Source organism: Hakea prostrata, chromosome 6 (assembly GCF_041222555.1).
Source record: "Hakea prostrata isolate BN-2017 chromosome 6, UWA_Hpros_2, whole genome shotgun sequence".
Taxonomy (NCBI): domain Eukaryota; kingdom Viridiplantae; phylum Streptophyta; class Magnoliopsida; order Proteales; family Proteaceae; genus Hakea; species Hakea prostrata.
This window is the reverse complement of record NC_142605.1, coordinates 16,708,095-16,733,421: the sequence shown is the minus strand read 5'-3', so window position 1 is coordinate 16,733,421 and position 25,327 is coordinate 16,708,095. Positions and strand designations below refer to the sequence as shown.

At 39.4% G+C, this 25,327-nt stretch overlaps 1 protein-coding gene across 2 annotated transcripts; it reads right to left on the bottom strand.

The window, feature by feature from the left end:
- Window positions 1-375: 375 nt before the first annotated feature.
- LOC149012378 (Syntaxin/t-SNARE family protein) lies at window positions 376-23,374 on the bottom strand. Of its 2 annotated transcripts, none has more exons than XM_089160280.1 (5): window positions 22,916-23,373; window positions 22,520-22,634; window positions 21,752-22,351; window positions 8,530-8,638; window positions 376-1,408 (listed from the first exon to the last, which is right to left on the bottom strand). In XM_089160280.1, exons 1-5 carry the CDS (start codon window positions 22,996-22,998, stop codon window positions 1,383-1,385), a joined length of 933 nt encoding a protein of 310 aa, XP_089016406.1. In that variant the 5' UTR covers window positions 22,999-23,373; the 3' UTR covers window positions 376-1,382. The 2 variants fall into 2 exon arrangements, with proteins under 2 accessions (XP_089016406.1, XP_089016405.1); XM_089160279.1 differs by lacking the exon at window positions 376-1,408 and adding an exon at window positions 4,418-8,061 and having other exon boundaries at window positions 22,916-23,374.
- Between the last annotated feature and the right edge of the window lie 1,953 nt (window positions 23,375-25,327).

Here is a 25,327-nt window from a genome sequence, read left to right as displayed (position 1 = left end):
ACACTGAAACACGACCCAGCAGATGCAGTATGGAAGGTTTTCCCTATTATCCGTGATATTCTAACGCTTGCAGACCACTTTGATGCCATTTCTTTCAGCCATATCCCCAGATAAGCCAATTTAGCGGCTGATGCATTGGCCAAAGAGGCTGCCTTAAGTCAAGAAGCCTTCCTAACTCTCAAAAATCGACCTTTGTATCTCACCTGGATCCTTCTTTATGACAACTTAAGTTGTGGTTGTAATCGTGGTTTTCATCTATAAATAAATAGAAGTTTGTTTTCTCGAAAATAAAATAAAAAAGTATATGCCCCATTTTGAGTATTTGCTCTTAGGGGAAAACCATTTCGATCGTCCGACCTGGATTAAGTTTATCAAAGAGGCTCATCTTATTGCGTCATGTGGAATCATTGTGATAATTCTTATCGTTGAATCGATAATACATGTATTGAATTTATCAATCTTATTTTAATGAAGTCTAATTTGGGGGGTGAGCTTTGATGCAATGGTCAATGGACCATAATTTTACCTTGCTTTGGGCATCAAAGCAAACTCTGTGAAATGACTGCTAAAACAATTGACTCTCAAATACTGCATGTGTGAAAGCCCTCAACGCTAGGTTTGATTATTTTTGGAACAAAAATTTTAATTAAAAAAATTAACAAAGTCTAATTTGGCACGCATTCCCATGTACATGATACAATTTTAATTGGTTATGGAACCTTGAGGGTCTACCGTATACATAATTTAAATCCCGAGGATCTTCCATATGGTATATATTTAAAACATTTTATGCTTATAAAAACCGGTCATTGCGATCATTTTTGCTCCTGTTCTCATGAGTCCATCCTGTGTTATGAGAAGTACTTGCTTATGTCTCTTCCATTCGACAAATCTACGAGTTTGCTTATAAAACAGGTCATTCTGATCATTTTCGCATTTGGTCTCACATTGTGATCAATCCTATGCAATAAGAAGCAATTCCTCATGTTTCTTCCATTCAACTGATCCATCAGTTCGTCACTACACCTGGTCCAGAGAAAATCGGACGACGCCAACAGGTAGCAAAACAAGGGCCTAGGGCTCATCCTTCCTTGGGCAGAAATCCCCATAACACAGCATTTTCCCACTTACTGTTCCAATTAATCCTGAAGGATAGCCACTTTTGTGTCCCACTGAATCTGAAGATTCATTTGCATTAACAATCAAGTTGGAAGCGTTCTGTGCTGAAGTCCAAAGACAATGTCCTTTTACAATCTTATAATTCTACCATTTTCATTTAGATAATGATATTACAACTGGAGAAGAAAGATGTAACACTGATATCACGGAAACTGAATTTACAAGTTTACTCGGATACCATTAATCCTTATCTTGACTCTTCCTTATCTCGTATAGAATACAAAGGGGACTGCAAGTAAATAAAGGGGAGTTTCAGTATGTTTTCTAACAATGTAGAACAGTATGAATAGGAAAATAAAGAAACAAAGAAAACAAAGTTGGTGGCGAAGGTCCCTCATCCAATTCGACCCCTCCCTCTCCAAAAAAAAAAACCTTCTTTTTCTCTCTTTCTCCTCTTCTTGCTCCCAAGAAAGAAAAGAAAAATTACTTTTCACGGTTATTATGTAATGAACCAGGCAAGAAAGGGTGAGGAGTCAAATTGAAGCTATGAGGAGGCATCCACAACATGAAAAGATAGTCATTTAGGACACCTTCTGCACTGCACTGAAAAGTAATCAAATTTTAATTCCATCCCAAATGAACTCAACTTAAGAGTAAAAGCAAGAGAACTTCCATGTTGGGACTTCCATGTTGGGAGCCAAAGACTAACCTTGGTGAGTTAGTGTCATTTCAGCACGCTTTTATCCTGTTGGCTTTCATACAAGCATGAGGGTTTCAGTTAAATTTTGTAAAAATAACATAACAGAGTGAACTCGCTGGGACTCACAAATGGGTCTTGGTGCAACAGTAATTCTGCTCTACTGTGACCAAGTGGTCATAGGTTCAAGTATGAAAACAACCTCTTGTGAAAGCAGTGATAAGGCTGCATACGTTATGATCCTCCGTGTCCTATAGTGGCAGCAGCCTTGTGCACTGGGCACATACATGTAACTGATATTATCGTAACAAATCGTATAACTATGAAGAAAAAAAAAGGCAGGTGCAAGGCTGGGCAGAGATTATCTTAGTACTACTAGAGCCTCTATATTTCCACTTTAGTTTTAGAAGCCAGTTAAGATTTTCTTTAGCTGCCTCCCCCGTGCCCCCCTCAACCCGATGGTTGTTTTGCTTCATTTTGTTTTATATGGGTTTTACACCCCCACCTTACTAGCATCCCAGCTTTTGGAGTTTCTCTTTCGTTACTTCAATATACCATCCATTCACCAGAAGAATTTGGAAACTGGAATGAAATAAACTAGTTTTAGTTTATGTTAACCTTGTATGCTGAAGACAGTTCTACTCCTGGCTTCTTCCTGCTTTGTTTCCCTAAATTCTATTTTCCCTTATTGGGCTTCTACGTATTCGCTTTCTTGTTCTCTCATATCCTACTGCTCCTCTATTATGGTTGTTCTTTTTGACCACCTGTTTAATCAACTTTTCTAGCAGTATAGGCTGGAACATCGTTTTGATCTCAATCACTCTCCCCCTCCATTCCTTTTTTTCTTTTAGGATTAATATCCTTACCCATAGGCACTTCAATAAACCCAGTTTGGTTTCATGACATTACCTACAGACTGAAACTAGAACCCATCTTCAGAATATTTTAGCTATACTGCTGCCAGGACCAAGTTCAAGGGACTAGGTTTATCTCCCATGATTTTCTGACCTTCCATCAATTGGATCCAGAAGAAATGATGCAACCCAGGGTTCAGGGTTAGATATCCTGGGTCTTCTAAAGTAGAACCAGCACACGATTAAGGGCCTTAAGTGTTTTGGCCAAGGAATTTAGAGGCCAATAATGCTGCTGGGAATGTTATTTCAGATCTAAAATGTATAGGATTTCAAATTTCAAATTTGAAACTCAAGTCCTAGGTGAACTGGGATTCGGCTAGGGTTTGGGGTGTGGGAAGGTATCCTGCAGTTCAGAGCTGATAATATCTCTATTCTGTAGTTTAGGGACTGTTCAGAGGAGGTCGGGGATGATGTGTAAAAGTTTGAGAATTTTCTGGAGTTTATTAATTCTGCAGCTTCTCAAGGAAGACCATGAAGTGCAGAAAATTTCAAAAACTCAAGAAAGAAGGCTGGTTTGGGAAAACAGAGGTTAGATCTTGGTTCAGCAGGCTTAGGCAATCCTAAAGAGGGTATAATGGGGATTTTTGGGGCTGGAATGAGGGATTCCTAGTTGAGGTGGGATCTGAAAACACGGGAAGGAGGAGATGGGGTTGGCTTCTAGGGTTTGAGAGAGGGGCTGGAGATGCTTGAAGGGGTTGGGGATGTCTTGGACTTACTTGCGAGTTGGTGTTTTGCTGGAATTCTGCCGATGTAAGCTTTAAGATGCTTGATTACTTGAGTTAATGCTGCTGGAATACTTTGAAGAAGATTAGATTACCGCTAGAATTTCTAAACTTGAGATTTACACCCCAGCCCTGGCCGTAGGGGTTTCCTTCCCCACCGCCCAAGCCGCTGTTTAGCTCAAATCAACCAATTTGCTTTATTCATAATTGAAAAGCTATTTATAGCCTGAATACAAGACTCTTTGACTTGACTTAGGATTCTTTAAATCATAAGGATCCCATTGTTGACTAACTATTGAACTTGGACTCTTAACTAATAGGGAATTGGACTCAAGGTGGGTCTTCTTTATAGTTTAGGATACTACACTTTACATAGACTCTTACTTAAATTAAACTCTTGCTAATTTAAACAAAACATGGACTCAAATAGGACTACTTTAAGGTAAGGTTTCCTAAGGTTAAGAAACCCTATCCTAACAACTCAACCCTAACTAAAATGAACTATGAGTTTGTAACTCTTAAACAATTAACTCAAACAGAAAAATAAAGATAGATCCCTGACCCTTGGATCAAGGGATTCTATCAAGACCCGTATCAAACCCCAAAAGGGGGGCTTGGAAGATGTTCAAATTGCCCCTGGGGTATTCCGCCAGCTTTGAATGCTTTGTTGGCTATAGTTTTTGGGCCCAATTTTAGGGAAGCCCAACCCAAGCTACATCAAGAAATCTGAGTGGTGAACCTCTACTAAGATTTCAAACTAGACCTGTTTGAAAGAGTATTATCCATCCAAACATGGTAGCTTCCCACCTTGCAGTGTTACAAGGCGATGATTACCCACCCAACCTGCATCAAACAAAAAAAAAAAAAAAAAGAGAACTCACCCTTCCCCCACCCCCCCCCCAAAAAAAATGAAAAACCGAGATCTCGACCGTCTCGGCGAGATATACAATTTTTTTGTATCAACTCAGTGGCTCATCTAGGTGGATTTTAGGGTCCCAATTGAGTTGAAACTTGGTACTTAGCCTATTTAAGGCCTTTTGAACATATTGTTGACCTTGGATTTGTCAGAAAACAACCCTATGTATGATTTCTAAGTCTACCCATAGTGTGAAACCGAAATGTTGAGGGATTAGGGAATGCAAAGTTATACAACATGTAATATAGAACCTTTAAGGCATATAAATGAAAAGCAAGCATATCAAATGTATCAGCAACCTTAGCGTTATCAAAATTCCATCCATATGAGTATCACAATTTCAATTTTCAAGAATAGAATAATAAAATTATACAACCATTAGAAGTTCTATATAAGTTATTAAATCAGAAGTTATAATACAAGTAGAGAATGATTGATCTTCTTTCGATGTTGTAGACGTGCCAAGAATAGTTGCAAGTGAAAATTCAGCCAAAATCCACAAAAAAGGGTAAAAATTGAGAGTTTCAGCGAGATCCAAGGCGAGAAATGGCGAGATACGGCGAGATATTGCGAGATATGACGAGATCTCGAGCGAGATATCCCAACTCTCTGCTCTCGACCTCCATCTCGTCTCGCCAATGTCAAAAAACGAGATCTCACCGAGATCTCTCACCATGATTGGGAGATCTAGAAACAAGGGTTTGTCGAAGAAGGGATTCAGTTTTTTCGGGGGTTTCGGGGGTGTTAGTGCTAAGCTTGGGATCGAAAGCTAGGCGAGGGGGTTAGGCTTCCTAAAGGGTATGGGATTGGGAATTATTGATGTTTAGGGTTTGGTGAGGAAGAGGAGGTGCTGCAGGGATGGGGAAAGGAGAAGAAAATGGGTGCAATAGTAGGGGAAGAAGAGCGGGGCTGGGGATGTTTACTTACTAGATCAGGAGGTTGTAACTGAAGGCTGAACGAAAAAGAAACAGTCAACCTAGATGCCATAGGCCCTTCCTATGTTGGAACTCCCAAGGATGCTATCCCAACCTCAAATCTCTTTCAATGAATTTTTTTATTCAACATAAAATGATTTGTTTACATGCATTGAGTGTATTATGGCCTACATTGAAGGACTCATACCTGGACTCAATTTTGAAAGCAAAACAAATAAAGACTTCCAAAATAATCACCTCTCCTACTCCAATTAGGACTCTTCCTTGTCTCAACCTAGAATGATTCAAATTACACAATAAGAGTAGGAATGGACTCCTAGTAAAATTTGGACAACTAAAGGAATCCCCCTTTAATTAGCACTCTTACCTAGACTTTACTCTTACTTAACCAGGACTAATTTAAATAACAAAATAAAAATAGGACTAGACTCCTATAAAATTCATCCTCTAACAAGACCAACTTGGACTGGACAAGGGCTGTTCAAAATGACCAAAATGCCCTTGTTGATCAAAAGAATACTCCATGTGGCCATAGGGTGCTGGGTTCCATAAATCTTCTGTCAGCCCTTGGGCCACTCTTGGGATGTCCTGGCACTTTACATCAATATGCCACACACACAGTCCATACAAGCCCTGTACACTCCTGTATTTAACTCAACCCATTGAAAGGATACTAATGCAACACAACCAGAAGTTACTGTCACGCTACAGTAGTATGAACAGTAACCTAGATGATAATTTCATATTTGGTGGGCCCCAAGTCCAGCTTGCATGGAAATAGATTCAAATTTGGTGGGCCAAAATTCCAGCTTGCAAGGAGATAAAATAGGAACTGTTTTGTGGGAGTTCTAGAGATAATTTAGAATTTTGTTATTTATAATTGGGATAATCATGTAATCAAAGTTTTTTATTTGGGTAGGATATCCAGGATAAGTTTTAGTTAATTTTAAATTCCTAAGAGTCCTAGTGGGATCAATCTTTTGTTAGTTTTAAATTACCAATCGTCCTATTATAGTTGTTTTCGTATCAAGTATGTTTGTTTTGTTATTTAAACACTTGTAATCAGCATATTGAGGATGGAATAGAAAAAATGAATTGAAGCTTGAGCTTTGTGCATTTGCAGCCTCCCCTTCTTCTCCTCTTCTCTTCTTCTTATGAGTTTTCTTCTCCCTCTTCCCCTTCTTCAAGACTAATTCTTTTAAGATTTCCCTTCTTCCCCCTATTTTCTTTATCCTTCTTTCTTCTCTATTCTGTCCCCCATTAATTGGTATCAGAGCCCAAACCTGGATAGATCTCTTCTTTATCTCATCGTTTGTTCAATCTTCTTTTCTCTCTTCCTTTGTTTTCTTCTCCTCCTTGAGATCTTTCTACTCTTCATCCTTTCTTTATTGCCCCTAATTTCTTTTCTCAGTATTTGTGAACAATGCTACAACAACCTATCAAATCCTTTTTTGTGGTGCCAATCGTGAGACAGATTTTTTCTATGAAACTCGAGGACGAGCTTTTTTTAAGAGAGGGAGAAATTGATGCAGCATAACCAGAAGTTACTGTTCACGCTACAGTAGTATGAACAGTAACCTAGATGATAATTTCATATTTGGTGGGCCCCAAGTCCAGCTTGCATGAATATAGATTCAAATTTGGTGGGCCGAAATTCCAGCTTGCAAGGAAATAAAATAGGAACTGTTTTGTGGGAGTTCTAGAGACAATTTAGAATTTTGTTATTTATTATTGGGATAATCATGTAAACAAAGTTTTTTATTTGGGTAGGATATCTAGGATAAGTTTTAGTTAGTTTTAAATTCCTAAGAGTCCTAGTAGGATCAGTTTTTTGTTAGTTTTAAATTACCAAGAGTCCTATTACAGTTGTTTTCGTATCAAGTATGTTTGTTTTGTTATTTAAACACTTGTAATCAGCTTATTGAGGATGGAATAGAAAAAATGAATTGAAGCTTGAGTTTTGTGCGTTTGCTACCCCCCTTCTTCTTCTCATGAGTTTTCTTCTCACTCTTCCCCTTCTTCAAGACTAATTCTTCTAAGATTTCCCTTCTTCCCTCCTTATCTTCTTTATCCTTCTTTCTTCTCTATTATGTCCCCCATTAGATACTATTGAGGTTTGAACAATATTAAATAGATGACCCAACAAGAAGGCACTTGGCTTAAAGTTCCCGGGAATTGTAATCTAGAGTCCCATTTAAGTTATGAATATGTTGACTTTCCACTTAAGCATAAACATGAAATTCCCAGCCATTTAAATCCTTTAAGTTGCAAACAACATACTATCCATAAAAAGTGGGAAATTGGCAATATTGTGGGTGAAAAAGTACATTTACAGAATATGAACAATGAACTCCCAAGCATTTAGGTGTCATATCCAGGATCTGAATGTTACTTAGTGTGATATGGATTTTCTGGAATGTGTGCAAGGGCCAGTAAGCTTAAGAGACAAGTGTTAGATACTTAGAAAGATGAACTACCTTTCTTGTCAGAAGTTACACTACCTTTGCCAAATCTGTATGAAGTTTGTCCTAAATCCCTCCCAGAATTGCACCAACCCAGCACTGGTATCTCCAAAAACTAAAAGTAGTAGTGCAGGATCACTAAAATCCTAAAAATATAAAGTCGCCCCAAGTACGAGCACATTCCATAAAGTCCAAAGTGAGTTACAATGATGATTAACTTGTCTCTGAACATAATTAATTGATTTTATGTTCTTCACCGGACCCAAAAAAATGCTCAAATAAGAACTCCAAAGCTACTGCACAAGAAGCCAAAACATGTATCAAAACTGACTCAAAATATACCGATTTTATAGGACTAAATAACTCAAGACAGCTTCATTTTATTGATTTCTTTTTATTCATATTTTCACAAAAAATCTCATAATGTATTTCTTACTGCCGATCAAGTTATTTGCCATGTTTCCCTTTTTCAACTTGAACCATGTCATTCCCATTTAGATGCAGCTCAATGCACACAATCATGCCATACTATGATGCTCTACTCTAGGCAGTTCGTACAATTGGTTGTTAGGAATTAGGATGCTTTCCATCTGTATCTTTTCAAGTTTCAGAAACCCATAACCCGAAACCAATCCACAAATGGAAAAGAGAAGAGGACAAAGAAGTTTTTCATCAATGGAGGTTTCGATTGACTAATTCTTGTTTACCATTGTTGACTATTATAGCATTTTCATTAATTCAAGCAATAGGGATCATGATCATACCAAGTAAGAAAAAAGCTAGTACAATCATAAGCACAAGCCGAAGAGAGGTAAACTGCATATGCTGTGGGCCTTGGATTTGTCTCTGAGATCCACCCACACGTCCAAATATCTGCAAAACGTTGCACAAGTTAGATTTCTCTGGAATCTATTATAACCACTTTAGACCTAGCAATTAAAACCTGTTAACGATAGCTATGAGATACATGACTCATACATACCCGCACAGTACACATCGATCATTTATAGTTTTTTAATGTCCCGAAGAGTTGTGATTTAAGTTTCCAATGTAGGTTTAGATTGCTTCTTTCTTTCTTTCTATTTTTTCCTTTATTTTTTCTATTCTCTTTAGTCTTGTCTTTAATACTTTCAATTAGCTTAGGTAGGATATTTTACCTTAGATGTAGCATCCCTTTTATATATATTTGTGATTTGTGAGGGGAGAGAGATTGCTAATTCTTTGTTCTTGTTTCTAGTTAACCAGAAAGTGTTACATGGTATAGCATGGTATCAGCAAGGACTGAAATGTCGCTTGGTGTCGCCGTGTCGGTGCTCGGCGCACAGGCGATACAGGCAACATTTCGGTCGACTTTTTGAGAAAAAATAAATCAAAATCGATGATTTATATGTGTGGCCGTGTGGGAGAGAGATGAAGTAAAACTGTAAAAGTTAAAAGGGGTTCGTTGGAGATTTTTGCAAAAAGAGAGAGAAGACGGTGCAGAGTTAACATGTGTAGAGAGAGATTTGCAGTGGGAGAGACCGAGAGCGGTGTAGAGAGAGAGATCTGCAATGGGAGAGACCGAGAGAGAGATCAGAGAAAGAGAGTGGGAGAGAGTCATGAGGGTGTCGAGAGAGAGAGATCTGCAATGGGAGAGACCGAGAAAGAGATCAGAGATCACAGGGATGAGAGAGAGCACGAGATTAACGGCTTCTTCAAGTCACCGTCACGCTATGGTTTCCGTCATCGGCTTCCATTCTGCAGAGAAAGAGAAAGGAAAGAAATAGAAGAGATCGCAGTCATCGGCCATTGCATAGATATTTTAACATTTTTAGATGAGAGAGAGAGTAGTTAATGCGGTTTTTTCAAATTTTAAATTTTTTTGATATTTTGAGAATTTATCGCAATATATCGACCTTTTGGCGATATATTGCTATATTTCGACTATTTATCGTCGATTTTAGAAAAAGTCATATCGCTCCGGGGTTTCGTGTCGCCCCCAACGACACCTCGATTTATCGCCGTGCGTCGGCAATATATCACCGACACACGGTACCATGGGTATTAGAGCATTAATAAAGAACACAGAAACAGCATCTTCTACAAGTTGTTTTGTGAGTCTTCTTCAAAGAAGCCTCTAGTACTACTTGAAGCTGTTTCATGCTGCACATTTGACTGCTGGTTCTCTACTGTTTGTGTTCTCCTATCAGTTAGACATTTTGCTTGTCAAAGCTATGAAGGAATAAGGATTGAATCTCATTATACAAAATATCTACTTGAAATATGTTTCTGGGCAGCTTTCCAGATTTTTTGAAGTTCAAGGTATTACCAGCTATTGATGCTGCTGCTGTTTTGAGAGTTTATTGTGATTAACTGAAGGAAGACACTACTCAATTTTGGTAGCAAATTGTTGTCCTGAATCCCAACAGTTACATGCTCTCTATTCTATACTTGTGGATGCTATGTTTTGAAGCCTTCATTGTGACTGCTAATTCTGATCAAGTTCACTGTCATTAAAGTACTTGATCAGTCTGCATCATTTCAAGGTTATTTTTCTCCCCAGGTACCATGGTACAAATACCTATTCAATCTTGTATAATATACAGTCTGTAGGTTTACAAAACCCACTCTTCCTGCTTTTCACAATCAAGAGTTAATTCTGCCGCTACCTATTCAGTCTTCCAGCTGTTGCAATCAAATGTTAATTCTGCTGCTATCATGTGGTTCTTCTTCAGATTTGTTGGTGATTGTAAGGCATTCCAGTTACTTGTTTTGGCTTCATGATGACTGGATCAAAACCTGCTGCTGTACTGCATCTTCAGATTAAGACTATCAAATTAAGTGGTGTCTAACCATCTCTTACGGGCTCAAGCAGTCAAACATTATTTTCATGTAAAGGAGAAGTTTCTCCTAAGTCCTAACCCTGTGATGTAACCCAGGGTTTAGGGTTAGCTTCCAAGATCTTCTAAAGTAGAACCAGCACTCAACTAGCGTTTCTTGGAGAGTTTCAGCTAGGATTTTAGAGGTCGATAAGGTGCTGGGAACGTTAACTCGTTTCTGAGATTTTATAGGATCTCAAATTTCAAAATTCGAAAGTTTCAAATCCTAGGTTGACTGGGATTCAGCTAGGGTTTAGGGTTGGGGAATGGGTGCTATCATGCAGATCAGAACTCTTACGCTACAAACCTGCAGTTCAGAAACAGATTCAGAGATGTAGGGGCTGAAGTATGGTGGGTGCTATGGTGTTGAGGACTTTCTGTAATGTTCAACTCTGCAGATTTGCTCCATGAAGAAGATGAATTGCAGATTTATTCTTTTTTAGAGAGTCCAGAAACATGGCAGCTTCAGGGTAACAATGTTAGGACTATGATCTATAAGTTTTGTGATTCTGATGAGGGTAAAAGGGGGTTCAAACAAGGCTGGGTTGAAGGTTTCCTAGTGGAAGTAGGAAGTGGAGCTGTGGACAAGGAGGGATGGGACGGGATTCTAAGGTTTGAGGAATGGCTGGGTCTTACTGGGGAATGAAGGGGAAGGTGCTGTAACTTACTTGAATAAGGCTGCAGTTGATGTTTGAATGCTGGAAGTAAGAACAACTTGAAAATTGCAGAAAACACTAGCTTAACCCAGCCACAGGTCACCCTCCCAGGGATCCCGTAAGAACAACTTGAAAATTGCAGAAAACACTAGCTTAACCCAGGCCACAGGTCATCCTCCCAGGGATCCCACGACTTCTCTCAAGACTTACTTCAACTCATAATTTTCATTAACTCAAACTGAGAATTACAATCTGGAAATAGTTTATTTGTAGCCCATAATTAAAAACTGACTCAAACTGGGATCTCCTTACACATGAGATCCAATTACGAATCAAACTGGACTCTATCAACACTTAAAAAAGGAATCAAATTACTACGAGATCCCAGCCCTTAGATTGGAATCTCTTTCAGACAAATTATTTGTGACTCAATAAACAACTTTTAAACCAAACTAGGACTTAACTAAAATAGAACTACTTTAAGATAAGGTTTCTAAAATTAAGGAACCCTATCCAAGTGACTCAACCCTAACTGAAACAGACTGTAACTCTTAAGCTATTGACTCAAACTGAAAAACAAAGATAGATCCTTGACCCTTGGATCGAGGGGATTCTATCAAGACCCATATTCGACTCCAAAGGGGGCTTGGAAAATGAACAAAATACCCCTGGGGTACTCAGCCAGCTTCGAATGCCCTATTGGATCAGTTTTTTGGGCCCAATTTCAAGGGGCCCGGCCTAGGATACATTAGCCTCCCCTTCTTTAAAACATTCAATGTGATTGTCATGTACTTCTAGGTCAACTCTCTGGAGGGCTTTCAAGTGGACTCGACCTTTCATCTTGTAGTGAGGAAGTAACAATGCATGGGTGCTTGCACCTTTCCTTAACAGTACCTTGGTGGACTTGGGCTAGTGGTAATGTAGTCTTCAATCCTAAGGGCCTGAGTATTAGGAGCCCTAGGAGGAACGGTGGAGTCAGTGGCCACGCCTTTGGAGCCCTTTTCTGTCTGCGCTTTGATCATCATTGTTGCTATGGCCCGTAGAAGGTTTATTGTTTCTCCTTCGAGAGGTGGGAGACTCAAGGGAGGTCTAGTTTCCCTAAAAATGGATGCTGGAAGGAGTCTGGTATCTGTGGGCAGCAATGCTCTTCCTATACTGTATAGAACCCCGGGAGGAATGGCTGCCTTGACTCCTTCCTTAGATGCTATGACCTTGTTAGGCTCTTCTATCACCTTCCCTGTAAGAAACTGTAGGATTGATGAAGAGGGTTCACCCTCTGGTTGTGGAGCCTTGGAGTGGGTGGTGGTGACTTGGTTGATCTCTTGGCTGGGTCCTTCAGGTTTAGGATCCACCAGGTGCTATGTTTTGGTATTGGAGTCCTTCTGACTTGTTTGAGGGTCTGCTTCTTCTTGATCTCTGTTGGTAGTTTCAAGGGTAATAGTACAATCTTCTGACCTTTGCACCAGAATTTACACTTGTTTTTCCTCTCCATGACGGTTACATCATTATCACACAGCTAGGGACTTCTAAAGTAATGTCAGTCAATCCCATAAGCATCACACCATATATCCTCTAAGAAAGAATGGATCCTAATGGGAACTAGACACCTACGAGTGACTTTTAACTCTTCATTGTCTACAAGGGAAACTCTGTGGGGTTAGAGATGCCTCTCTGTCTTAAAGTAGCTCTCTTTACAAATTCTTCAAACAACAAATTAAAGTTACTACCACTATTGTTATGCTCGTGAGTCAAATTCTTGTAAGATGAACCCACACCAACATATTTTGGGGGGCAACCCGAATGACCCGTTTTCGGAAATCTGTGGTGGAAGCATGGAACAAAATTCGATCTATATTTCGACCATATCGATCAAAATGTCTGCAAATTTTGAAATCAAAACGAAATACAATTGTAGGAACAAAAAGTGTACATATCATTTCGTATCGACCGATATATCGGTCGATACGAGTCGAAATATCGGCCCGATACCATATCGGGCCGAAATGTTACTTATGCAGGTTATAAAGTATCCAAACCAAGGCATTTTTCAACCTACCGAGAACATATCGTGATTTCGAGCCACATCGCCAAAGCTATTTCAACCTCATTTTGAGATTTTTGGAGACTTTGCTTTCATCCCCTTCTACACCTAATTTCTAGTACTCCATTTCCTTCAAACACTTGATTTGCTCCTCATTTGTGCATTTTCTCAAATCTTGCAAGGTGAGTAACCAACTTCCTCATTTTTTTATTTTTGTTTCATTTGTGCCTTAAATCATGTTAGATTGCTTCCAAATTTATGTATGTTTACTTTAGAGTGTTGATCTTTGAATTTGTAGTGTCAAAATTATTTTTTGATTCTTCCTACTATTAAATATTTACTAAATTATGTATATTGCTAAAAATGTATATGTATAGTACATGTATAAGCTTCAAATGAATGTATGTGAGAGTTGAGACACCATATTGCTGTGATGGTGTTGAATTAATTTTTTTTCTGTTAATTATGTAATTTTACTGTATTTAATATATATTTAAATAATTAAAAAAATATTTAAATATTAAAAAAAACTAATTAATTTCTGTTTTAAATTTTAAATAGCGGAGTATTAGTGGAAGCATGTATGCAATTTTTGGAGCATGTTGCGGATATTTTTAAGATTGTTTGTGTGTATTTTATATTTTAAAATTATTTTTATATTAAAAAATACTTATATAGTTATACATTTTATTTTATTTTTTTGTATTTAAAAATAGGAGGTTATTATTAGAAGCATGTATGTCATTTTTGGAGCATATTATGGAGCTTTTCAAGATACTTAGTGTGTGTTTCTTGTATTAGGCACTCTCTTTTAAAGATGTCAGACATAGCTTGGGAACATGGAAAGCCACTGACAGCTAATAGGAGGAAGAGCGAGTGTAATTATTGTAAGAAACAAATAGGAGGAGGTGGGGCCACTAGATTGAAGCTGCATCTAGCTGGTGGCAACAGGGATGTAACAGGGTGCCCAAAGGTGCCCGTAGAGGTCAAGAGGGCAATGGCCTCATATATTTAGTGGTGGAAAGCAAAAGAGGAAAGAGAAGAGAAGATAGAGGGATGAGTTCGAGGATGCCTGCAAAGATGACCTTCCAGATCCTGAGGATTATGGTAGGGATGAGCCAGGAGAGAGTGACCCTGATCCAGAGGCCGATCAGCTGAGGAGGGCGATGATGATGAGTAAGGAAGCAACAGAGGGGTCTGGGTTGTGGGTCCTCTAGAGAGCCAGTAGGTATGGGAGGCACAGGTGGCTCCCAAGTCCCTATGAGGAGGACTCAGAGTGTGAGGCAGGAGGCTCCTATCCCATGGGCCCCTACAAGGGGTCAAGCTTCGTCAGCACATCCTACAGATCCGGATCTTGAGATTCTTCGCAATGATCTGGCCCTATTTAGGAGGCCTGAGCAAAAGCAGAGGAAGTTGAATCCCTTATGGGAATGTGAAGGAAAAAGTGGGGATGGTTTTCTCCAAATGGGCCTATTACCATAATATTCCAGCACATACAGCCCAGGGGCCCTATTATAGAGATATGATTGAGGAGATAGGCAGGGCTGGGAGTGGTGTACAGGGCCCCACTCCATATGAGATATATAATGTGTATTTGCCTAAGCATAAAGAGGACTTAAATGAGTACATTAAGGGATTAAAGCCCGTATGGAATCATTATGGAGTGACTATGATGGCTGATGGTTGGACTGGTCCCACTAGACAGTCCATCATCAATTTCATGTTGAATTGTGATGGGAAGACAGTGTTCCTCGAGTTAGTAAATGTATCCGGTGAGAAGAAGGATGCAAAATACATTTAAAAATTATTGAAACAAGTGGTGAAGGAGGTTGGAGTGGAAAATGTGGTTCAAATTGTGACTAATAATGGCTCCAACTACAAAAAAGCTGGGTTGAAGATGCAAGAGAACTCCAGGTATTTAAACATATAGTATTAATTTTCATTTGTAAATACATATATTTACATTACACATACATGTACACTTTATAACTTTGTATTGATGGCTTGATGCCTTGATGGATGGACAGATATAGGCTCTTTTGGACTCCTTATGCTGCTCACTGCATTGACTTAATGTTGAAGGACATTGGAAAGGTCAAGCTTGTGAAGAAGACCGCGGAGCAAGCTCGACATGTTAGCACCTTCATATATAACCACACCTATGCATTAAGGATGATGAGGGACAATTGTCAGGGTAAGTTAGTGAGGCTAGGCATAACCAGATTTGCTACTAATTGGATAGCACTGCAGAGCTTTGAGAGTAGGAAGACTGGCCTTAGGAGTATGTTTGCATCAGAGGAGTGGTTTAACTGGGAGGGTTCTTCATCAGTGGGAGGAAGGAGAGCACAGTTGACCATACTCGATGAGACTTTCTGGCACAATGTGAGGATAGTGGTGAAGATGCTTGAGCCTGTGGTGAATGTGTTGAGGATGGTAGATCAGCAGAGAAAACCTACTATAGCACAAATATTTGCTGCAGTAGAGAGGATGAAGCAGCAAGTTGCTCAAGTCCACCCACGCGGCAACAAGAAAGTCCTTCAAATTATCGACATTAGATGGGAGTCTACGTTGCAGCATCCACTGCATAAGGCTGGTGAGTTGTTAAGTCTAGTATTTAATTTAATTTTCATTATGTTATCACACTATTAAGCATTAACTATTCCCATTTTATGACATACTCTTTCTTACACAGCATACTATTTAAATCCCAAGTACCATTACAAGGACAATCTTGGGATGAGGCAAGATTTGATGGATGCTATCCAAATTGTAGTGGAGAAGTTCAAACCGGATTCAGCTAAACAAGCAGTCATTCTTATGGAGGTGAGATAATGATTTGAATCATTTGATATTCACAATTCATATTTTTATACTAAGTCATTAACCTAGTAACTAGTTATTGTTTTTTCTCTTTATATATTAGATAAAGGCTTTGAAGGATGCCACTGGGAACTTCGGTCGTGCTGTGGCCATATCGGGACGGGAAACCGCCCCTGCAGGTAAGTTCATTCATTTATTTCATTATACATTTAATTACTATATTCTATCTTTAATTTAGTTATTTAAGTATCAAAATGACTTGGAGTCTATGTTTGTTGCAGCTGAGTGGTGGTTGCAATTTGGACGTGATTCACACAACTTGAGTAGGATTGCAAGCAAAGTGCTCTCCCAAACATGTTCTGCCACTGGTTGTGAGCGAAACTGGAGCACCTTCAGCCTCATTCACTCGAAGAGGCACAACCGATTGGGTGTGAAGCGTCTAGAGGACCTTGTCTACATACATTATAATATGAGACTGAGAGAGGATCATATTAGACAGGGGATGGACAGAGAGAGCACCAATATCGAGTTGGCCAACATATTTGAGATGGATGATGATGATAACCCAGTAGTTGACTGGATCAGGGACAGTGGAGAGCCGTTGCTGGATGAGGAGGGAGGTCGTCCCAGTAAACAGATTGCAAAGGAGATGGGGGCTGATGTGGATGACTATATGGCCCAGGAGGGAGGGCACATGCAAAGCCCGCCCGTCCCTTCGTGCCACACCCTAGTGCATCCACCTAGAGTGAGGATTTGATCTCTGGTCCGACACTGAGGATGAGGTGACTCAGGCCTCCGGCGATGACGACGATGGTGGTGACGATGACGATGGCGATGATGGTGATGATGGAGGGGATGAGGAGGGTGTGGGACCTCGTGATCAGGATTCAGCTGATCCTAGGGACAGACCACCACCAACAGTACGTGAGAGTCAAGGGGGGAGAACGACCACCAAGATTCACGAGCGAGAGTCAGTTCACCCACGCGACACAGGATTCAAACCATACTGGAACTGCATCTCGAGGCAAAAATGTTTCCTCTACATATTCGAGGAAGGGGAAGGGGAGACAGCACGGCTGGAGCACAGAGGACACGCCATCATATGGGTCCTACCGTCCACCCGATGCCGAGAGCTTGGTGGGATCTATGAGATCGATGAGCATTGATGATGTTAGAGACTCCTCCACCTCCAGAGGATCCGGATGGCATAGGCCTGCACAGTCCTCATATGATACTGTTGTGGAGAGTATTGGTTCTACCGAGAGTCGACTTATGGTTATGGACCATATGGTGTCCCTCCTGGCTATCAGATTCAAGGTCAGGCTAGTCAGCCACTAGTGGAGCCTTATGGTTATGGAGCAGCTTATGGAGCTTATGGTGTCCCTCCCACTGTCGATTATCGAAGTCAGCCACTGGGACCTTATTAGTATCCTTATCCTTCTCCTAGTCCTAAGATCCAGGGTGCTCTTTCATTTGTTGAGCAGATCTTCCACACTATTCCACAACCACAAGGCCCACCACCACCAGTTCCTTTGGAGATTCACAACTTCCCACCGTCAGGAAATCTTATGCATGTGGATGAGGCTACGTACAGAGATGCAGTTGTTGACTATGTCCAAAATTATATGGGGCAAACATCATGGGAGTTGTATTGTCATTTGTATGGGGTGCAGACGGAAGAGGGAGACCTTGAGGCTTGAATAGAATAGACTTGTAACTTGTAAGTAATAACATTCCCGCTTCTTCTCTGATTCATGTACTATATAGTAATATAGTATATACTTGGAATGTTGGATGTTACATTTTCAGTAGTTTTTTAGTAAACTAGTAGTTCTATAGTATTTATTATGCTTGAAATAGGTAGTATGCAAAAATCCAAATCAATTTGAGTGCATTTGAGGCTCGAAATTGACTTCTTACTTGAAAAAGGTCGGGCCTAATGTAGTGCCCGCCCGTCCCTTCGTGCCATACCCTAGTGCATCCATCCAGAGTGAGGATTTGATTGTCTGGTCCGACACTGAGGATGATGTGACTCAGGCTCCGGCAATGACAATAATGGTGATGATGATGACGATGATGATAATGGAGGGGATAAGGAGGGTGTTAGACCTCGTGATCAGGATTCAGCTAATCCTAGGGACAGACCACCAGCACTAGCAGTACGCGAGAGTCAGGGGGGAGGACGACCACCAAGATTCACAGGCGAGAGTCAGTTCACCCACATGACACAGGATTTAGACCATATTGGAGCTGCATCTCGAGGCGAAAATGTTTCCTCTACATATTCGAGGAAAGGGAAGGGGAGACAGCACAGCTATAGCACAAAGGACAAGCCATCATATGGGTTTTTCCGCCCGGCTAATGCCGAGAATTTGGTGGGATCTATGGCATCGATGAGCATTGATGATTCTGGAGACTCCTCCACCTCCAGAGGATTCAGATGGCATAGGCCTGCAAAGTCCTCATAAGATACTATTGTGGAGAGTATTGGTTCTACTAGGTCGACTTATGGAGCTTATGGTTATAGACCATATGGTGTCCCTCCTGGCTATCAGACTCAGGGTCAGCCACTAGTGGAGCCTTATAGTTGTGGAGCTTATGGAGCTTATGGTGTCCCTCCCACTGTCACCTATTGGAGTCAGCAAGTGGAACCTTATTGTCAATATAGACCTCCTTATGCTGACAGTCAGTGTGCTCCTTCATTTGTTGAGCAAATCTTCCACTCTATTCCACAGCCACCACCAGCCTTTCTATATGCAATTGAGTCGAGTTCCTTATTCCAGAGATTCACAACTTCCCACCGTCAAGAAACTTTAGGCATGTGGATGAGGCCATGTACAGAGCTGCAGTTCCTAACTACTTCGACAACTATATGGGGCAAACAATATGGGACTTGTATTGTCATTTGTATGGGCTGCAAACAAAAGAGGGAGACATGGAATAGAGTAGACTTGTAATTGGTAACATTCTCGCTTCTTCTCATATGCAGTATATACTTGGAAAGTTGGATGTTACATTTTCAATTGGTTTTTTGGTAAACTAGTGGTTCTATAGTGTTTATTATGCTTGAAATAGGTAGTATGCAATAAATCAAATCATTTTAAGTCCATATGAGGCCCAAAATTGAAGTTCCAAAATCCTAAAAAAAGTGTCCAGTTTCGACCGAAATTTGTTCCTTGATAACTAGCCATCGTTGGTTTGTTACATTCATTAATTGTTGCACCCAAACAACTTGGGTTTATCTCTTACATAAAAAAAAGCGACATGTTTTCCTATTTCCAGAATTTCCACAATATTAAAATTCTTAGGACAAATAATGACATTGAATATTCGGGTGGTAGCTTTCCCTCTTAGTATTCTGACCATAAGTTTATCCATCAAACTAGTTGTGTTGATACACCTCCTCAAAATAGGGTCGCAGAGTGCAAGAATAGGCATCTCTAGGGGTGGCATGGTCCCTTATGTTTACTATGCATGTGCCACCTTGATTTTGGGGTGATGTGGTTCAAACTGCCACCTATCTCATTAATAGGATGCCTTCACGTGTCTTAAACCAGCGTTATCCTCCTGAAGTTTCCTTAGGTACAGCCAATTTTTATTGTCCCCCAAGGTCTTTAGATGTGTTGCATTTGTTCACAACCAACATAGTAATGGTAGCTTGATCCTAAAGGGTTACAATGTATATTATTGGGTTATCCCCCTACACAAAAAGGTTATAAATGTTACTATCCTGAATCTCGTAGATATTTTGTGTCTATCGATGTTATTTTTCAGGAATAGGCTCCCTTTTTTCTCCTCCTCTTCTTCAAAGGGTGAGAATCTTAGTGAAAAAGCTCCGGTGTTCCTTAAGATTCCTGCTAAGGTTCCTACTGTTGAGTCTCCTTTGGCAAATTTTCCATTAGAAAATGGAGTTACTCGACAGGAACAGCCGGTGGATGATGTGCAGGGGGAGTCTAGGCCTCCTCTGGGGAATGATGTATAGAAGAGTCTAGGCCTCCTCTAGGGAATCTGTCTCTAATCTTGATGTGCCCATTGCATTAAGAAAACAACCACGTACTCACACCAAACACCCTATTTCTAACTATGCAATAACTTATTCATCATAAAGATGAACTAGGTATCAGAATCAAATGTTTCTGAACATTGTATGCATTAACTGCGTAAACAATTTCTTTAGCAATACTAATTTCATTTAAGAAAACAACTTTGTATTTATGTTGTTCACAAAAAATGGGGGAATTTCATGGACACCCCCAAAATAATTGGCGAAAAACAAAGACAACACAAAACTACGCCAAATTGGCAATGACACCCCAAAATGTTTCTTAAATTTGCAAAATAGTATATTCTGGTAGGAAAAAAAAATTATGCTAAGTCATGGTTAGGTAATATCATAATTCCTAAGTTGGCCTTAATCTCTGGTGACTTTACAATGTTTTCCGTAGTAAAATGAAATCCTAAATCTAATCTTATTTCCTCCTCCATGAGTTCCATCTTGTACCTCTGCTCGTCCTTTTATATTATAAGACAGAGAATAATACAACCAAGTGTAAATTCATCATTTCTTCTAACCAACTAATGGTTCTAACGGAGAAGGCGATGGCTGCTAATTTAGCATGGTTTTTGGGAGTTTGTGCTTTTCTCCAATTATCTTGGGGTGTCCTTGAAATAATCCCTTATTTTCTTTTTATGTTTTTTCTCATACTATAGAAAATATGACGCAAAGTGTCCTAATTTCGCTAACGGTAATAGACGTCTACTACCAGACATTATATCTTTGTAGGAGGTAATCTTTTAACTTGACATTATAAGAAACAAACAACTAATGCCAGGTCAAGTGTAGAAAAAAGTGCTGGGATATAGCCTGAACCATTGTTGAACTAATGTGGCTACAATCTTTTCTTCTTGAATCAAACTTTCCAATTGCCAAATCCGTAAAGATTTTCTGCGACAACAAAGCCGGTAACTACATTGCCAGCAATGCTATTTACCATAAGAGCACCAAGAACATTGAGATTAACTATCATTTTGTGTGGGACTGCTATCTGAAAGAAGAAAGTTTTACTCCTTTCATAGCTTCTACAAAGCAGCATGGTGACATCTTTACACAGTCCTGGTTTTGGCCCTATTTTCATAAATGAGTCTTTCAACTAGGCATAGGTGACTTGTATGCTCCAACTTGAGGGGAAGCACCGATGATGTGGCTATGGGTACACAACCATATGTATAAAAGACTTGTGACCTAAGTTTCTTCGATACACCCCCCTGTAATCAACGGGTCAAGTACCCCATAGGCTTAGATTGCTTAGATTTTTTTTTTTTTTTTTTATTTGCTTTGTTCTCCTTACTTATAATTATAATTTGTAAATCATCTTAGGATTAAATTTTCCCTAAGCAGCAGTTTCCTATTAACAATCTCTCCCTCCTCCACCTCTTATGGTTTCTGGCTTGCCTAACTGTTAGAGAACACAGAACTACAAAAAAAATCTATTCGTCACAACAAGGCAATGACTAAAAATGATGTAAATCAAACACTTGAAAATGAGTGTGAGGAGTAAAATATAAAGCAAAACTCAAGTACTAAATCAAACAACAGGAGAGTTTGAATTACCTGATGTGTTTTTAGCTTCCAGAAGTTATTCTTAAATCCTTTGCCTTTGGCCATAGACTCGTCACTATCCAAAAGTGTTTTCCTGTCTTCATCATCATCTGCTATTACAATCTTCCAAGAACCAAAGTTTGGAGTACTCCACGTTCTTCTATGACCATTTGATTTCTCCACTTCACAGCTTAAATCATCCATGGTTCCAGGAGACTCTCTTGCTTCTATTTCTACTACATAATTAGAATCTTGCTTCAGTGTCGCAACCTGTTTAAAATCTACTACACAATCTGGCTTTTCAATTCTGCAAGCAGGATCAATATGAAAATCTGCAACTCTTTTTCTCCTTTGGTCATTTCCCTCTTTAATAACTTGCGCAGTTCCTGGAGCTCTAGATAGAAATGAAGCTAAATCGTCACGTTCTTCCTCATCCAAGTTTACCCATCGAAGGGGTTGCTTCCCTTCCACATCGTGGGATTCTATTAATGCCTTCTCTACACGATGTATCTGTTCTTCTATGGCTGCAATAAATTGGTCATGCCTAGCTGTTGTATTATCTTCAGGACGATTTCCATAGCTCAACCTAACAGCCCTCTCAAACTCTTCCAACTGATACAGAAAAAACTCTTACAGTATAAGCATTACTGAAAGAAAAATCAATAAATAAATAACTGCAGGATATAAAAAGGAAACCGAAAGATTCTTTCCCACGGAAATAATAAACTAAAATGAATACACAGAATAACATAGGCCCAAAAAATAAAATCAAAAACCAACCTGCCATTTTGCTGTGCCTAAACTGATTTGCAGCTCCCTACGTAGCTCCTCAAAATCCTCTGGTCCTATATCATCTGTTCTCTGCCTGAACCAAGTCCTGTATACCGATTCCATTCTAAAAAGAAAAACCAAAATTAATAAGCAAAACATTAAAAAATCAACCAATAAATCTCTAACAAGGAAAACCAAATACCAGAATTCTTCAAATGGCCAAGAACAACAACCCAGAATTAGAGAAAGGAAATAAAACCCATCAATCATAGAAAACAATGCAGCAAAAATGACAAAAAAACCAAATAACTAGAAACCAACTCAAAATTCTTCCTACCCACGTCACTAAACACCTTCAAAATGAAAAGAGTGAAACGAAAAACACCCCAAAATAAAAAACCATACATGTCGGTGGACTCCTGAACCTCCTCAGCAGCAGAGAAGAACGTATCTTTCTCCCAGAGATCGAAACTGTTAGCAACCATCATCTTGACAACAACAGAAAAAAAATCCACCCGAGAGGGCAAAAAATGGAGGAAACCAAACTCAAATCTGTCTGAAATCACAAGAAATATATGTCCTAGCCCCACAAACTAAGACACTCCTTGCGTTTCTAAGAGAGTTTTAAGGGAGAAGAAAGCAGAGGAGACGTAGAAGAAAACCCCTCTTCACTTTCCCCCCAGCCGTCCCTTCTCTCCCTCCGTCTCTCTCTGTCGCTTCACCTCTTTTCACCCTTGCTTCTTCTATCTTTTATGAATTCCCTTTAGGCAGGTAGAGACGATAAAAGCAAAGCCGACATCAAACCAGGCTTTGGCGGGGGCAAGAGGGACAAGGTGGGCTGCTCCATTCATACCGTCCACCATCCCCACCACACCACTACCACAGCTAACGTCGTCCGGAGGCCGAACAACTTTCCTTTTCATGTGGGCCCGTCCAAACATTCCCAATAATGTCGTAATAATCTGTTGGTCAATTTAATTTCTTTCTTGTTTTGGGTAAATTGGTCAATTTATATTAATCTCTAGAGTGGGCCTGTATGGTAATTGAATTTAAATTTCTAGATTCATGAAGAAGAGATTTATACCCATGAAGAAGAGATTTATACCCATTTGGTTGTTGTGAATTGTTGGATTTATGAAATATAGAGATTCATATTTTTCACTCTATTTCGCCCTAATTATAAAAATCTTAATATTTGCATTCACGAAACTTACCTTGAGGGAACTCTACGAAGTTCGACAAAACAACAGTGGTAGTTTTGGGTTTCAATTGAGGAACACTAGGGTTTTTTAAACAAAAATAGCAACGAAATGTAGGTCATTGCCTGCATCTTTTTCATCTCCTTCTTGTCTTCGTTCTTCTTCATCTTTGTTCTGTTTGTCACATCTTCTTTCTATTTCTTCACATCATTGATAGCTACTCGAGCTAGTGAATCAGCAATAACCTTTACCTGAGTTCAAGGTATGATTTTTACTTCGTGAAGATTTGTAAATTAGTTTTGGTTTTATATCTCTTCAATCTTTATGTTATAATCTAATCAACATGTCTTATTTTTCTATCATGAGGACTAACAACGTTGCTAAAGCCCTTTTTAGGGATTGATTTCTCTATAAACTTCCTTTTATTATCTTCTCTTTTTTCTTCTTCTTCATTTTTTTTTTTTTTCATTTTTTATCCTAAAGTCATGGCCAGTCCATTTTTTTGCGTTGATATTTTGAAGTTAGGCCCTATCCTGATTTCAATTTTAGCAACTCCAAGCATGAGTGCTCCCATTAGTTGTAATCCTTCCTTCTAGGCATGGGTTTCTATTTTTGCAAATGAACCAATTACCCTGCTACAAGATCTTGCCAAGATAAGTGTATTAGAATTATAAGTTCCTAAATGCACCATAGTCCCTTGTCTTACTGATAAAATAGTAGAGAGAATAGAAGACTAATTGGTCTCCCTTTGTTAAATAATGATAGTTGAAGAGAGAAAGAAACAAGAAGAGAGAGAGAGAGAGAGAGAGAGAGAGAGAGAGAGAGAGAGAGAGAGAGAGAGAGAGAGAGAGAGAGAGAGAACAAGTATAGTATTCACATCAATTTACAAAGAGTCGTGTATATGGCTTTATATAGAATAGAGTCCTTCTTCATCAGTGTTGTGAAATCTAGCCCTAACCCTAACCCGAAAACCCTGTTGTTTGTATGTCCGAAGACCTGAAATGAAGGAATAAGGCAACTATGGGCCATCTCAATGGAATACATGGTGTTTGACCCAAAACCCATTGAAATTGATGATGGTGTTCCATACTTGGAAATTTTGTCCAAGTTAGAGAAGAAAATGTACATTGATGAAGGAGAGACTGGTTGTTAGACCTAAAGCTTAGTTGGACATGGTTTGAAGGCATCCCTCATGCTAGGTAAGTTGTTTCATGAGTTATGAGAAGCCCATTCAAAAATATTGAGGTTTGGACCTTGAATTCCCTATTTTCGGCTTGCTATTAGCATTGGTCGACTAGGCTAGTCGACCAATAGTGAAAGTAAGGTCAAAATTGTAAAACTCTGATTTTTTTTAAGGGTTTTTGTTCTATTTAAAGGGGAACTCCGTGTTTTTCACTCATTATCAACTCTAAGCCTCTGGAGAACGTGGGAAGAACCCTAAAACCTCTTCTTCGAAGCCAAGGAAGATCTCCAAGCATCACTTGAGTTTCTTCATCGAATCTTCTTCTACAAAAGTTAGTAATCGTTTTGTTTCTTCTTTGATCTATTCTCTCTTCTATTCTTCTAATCTCTTGATTATGAGGAAGGTATTACACTACTGTAATGGCATTTTCTCTGA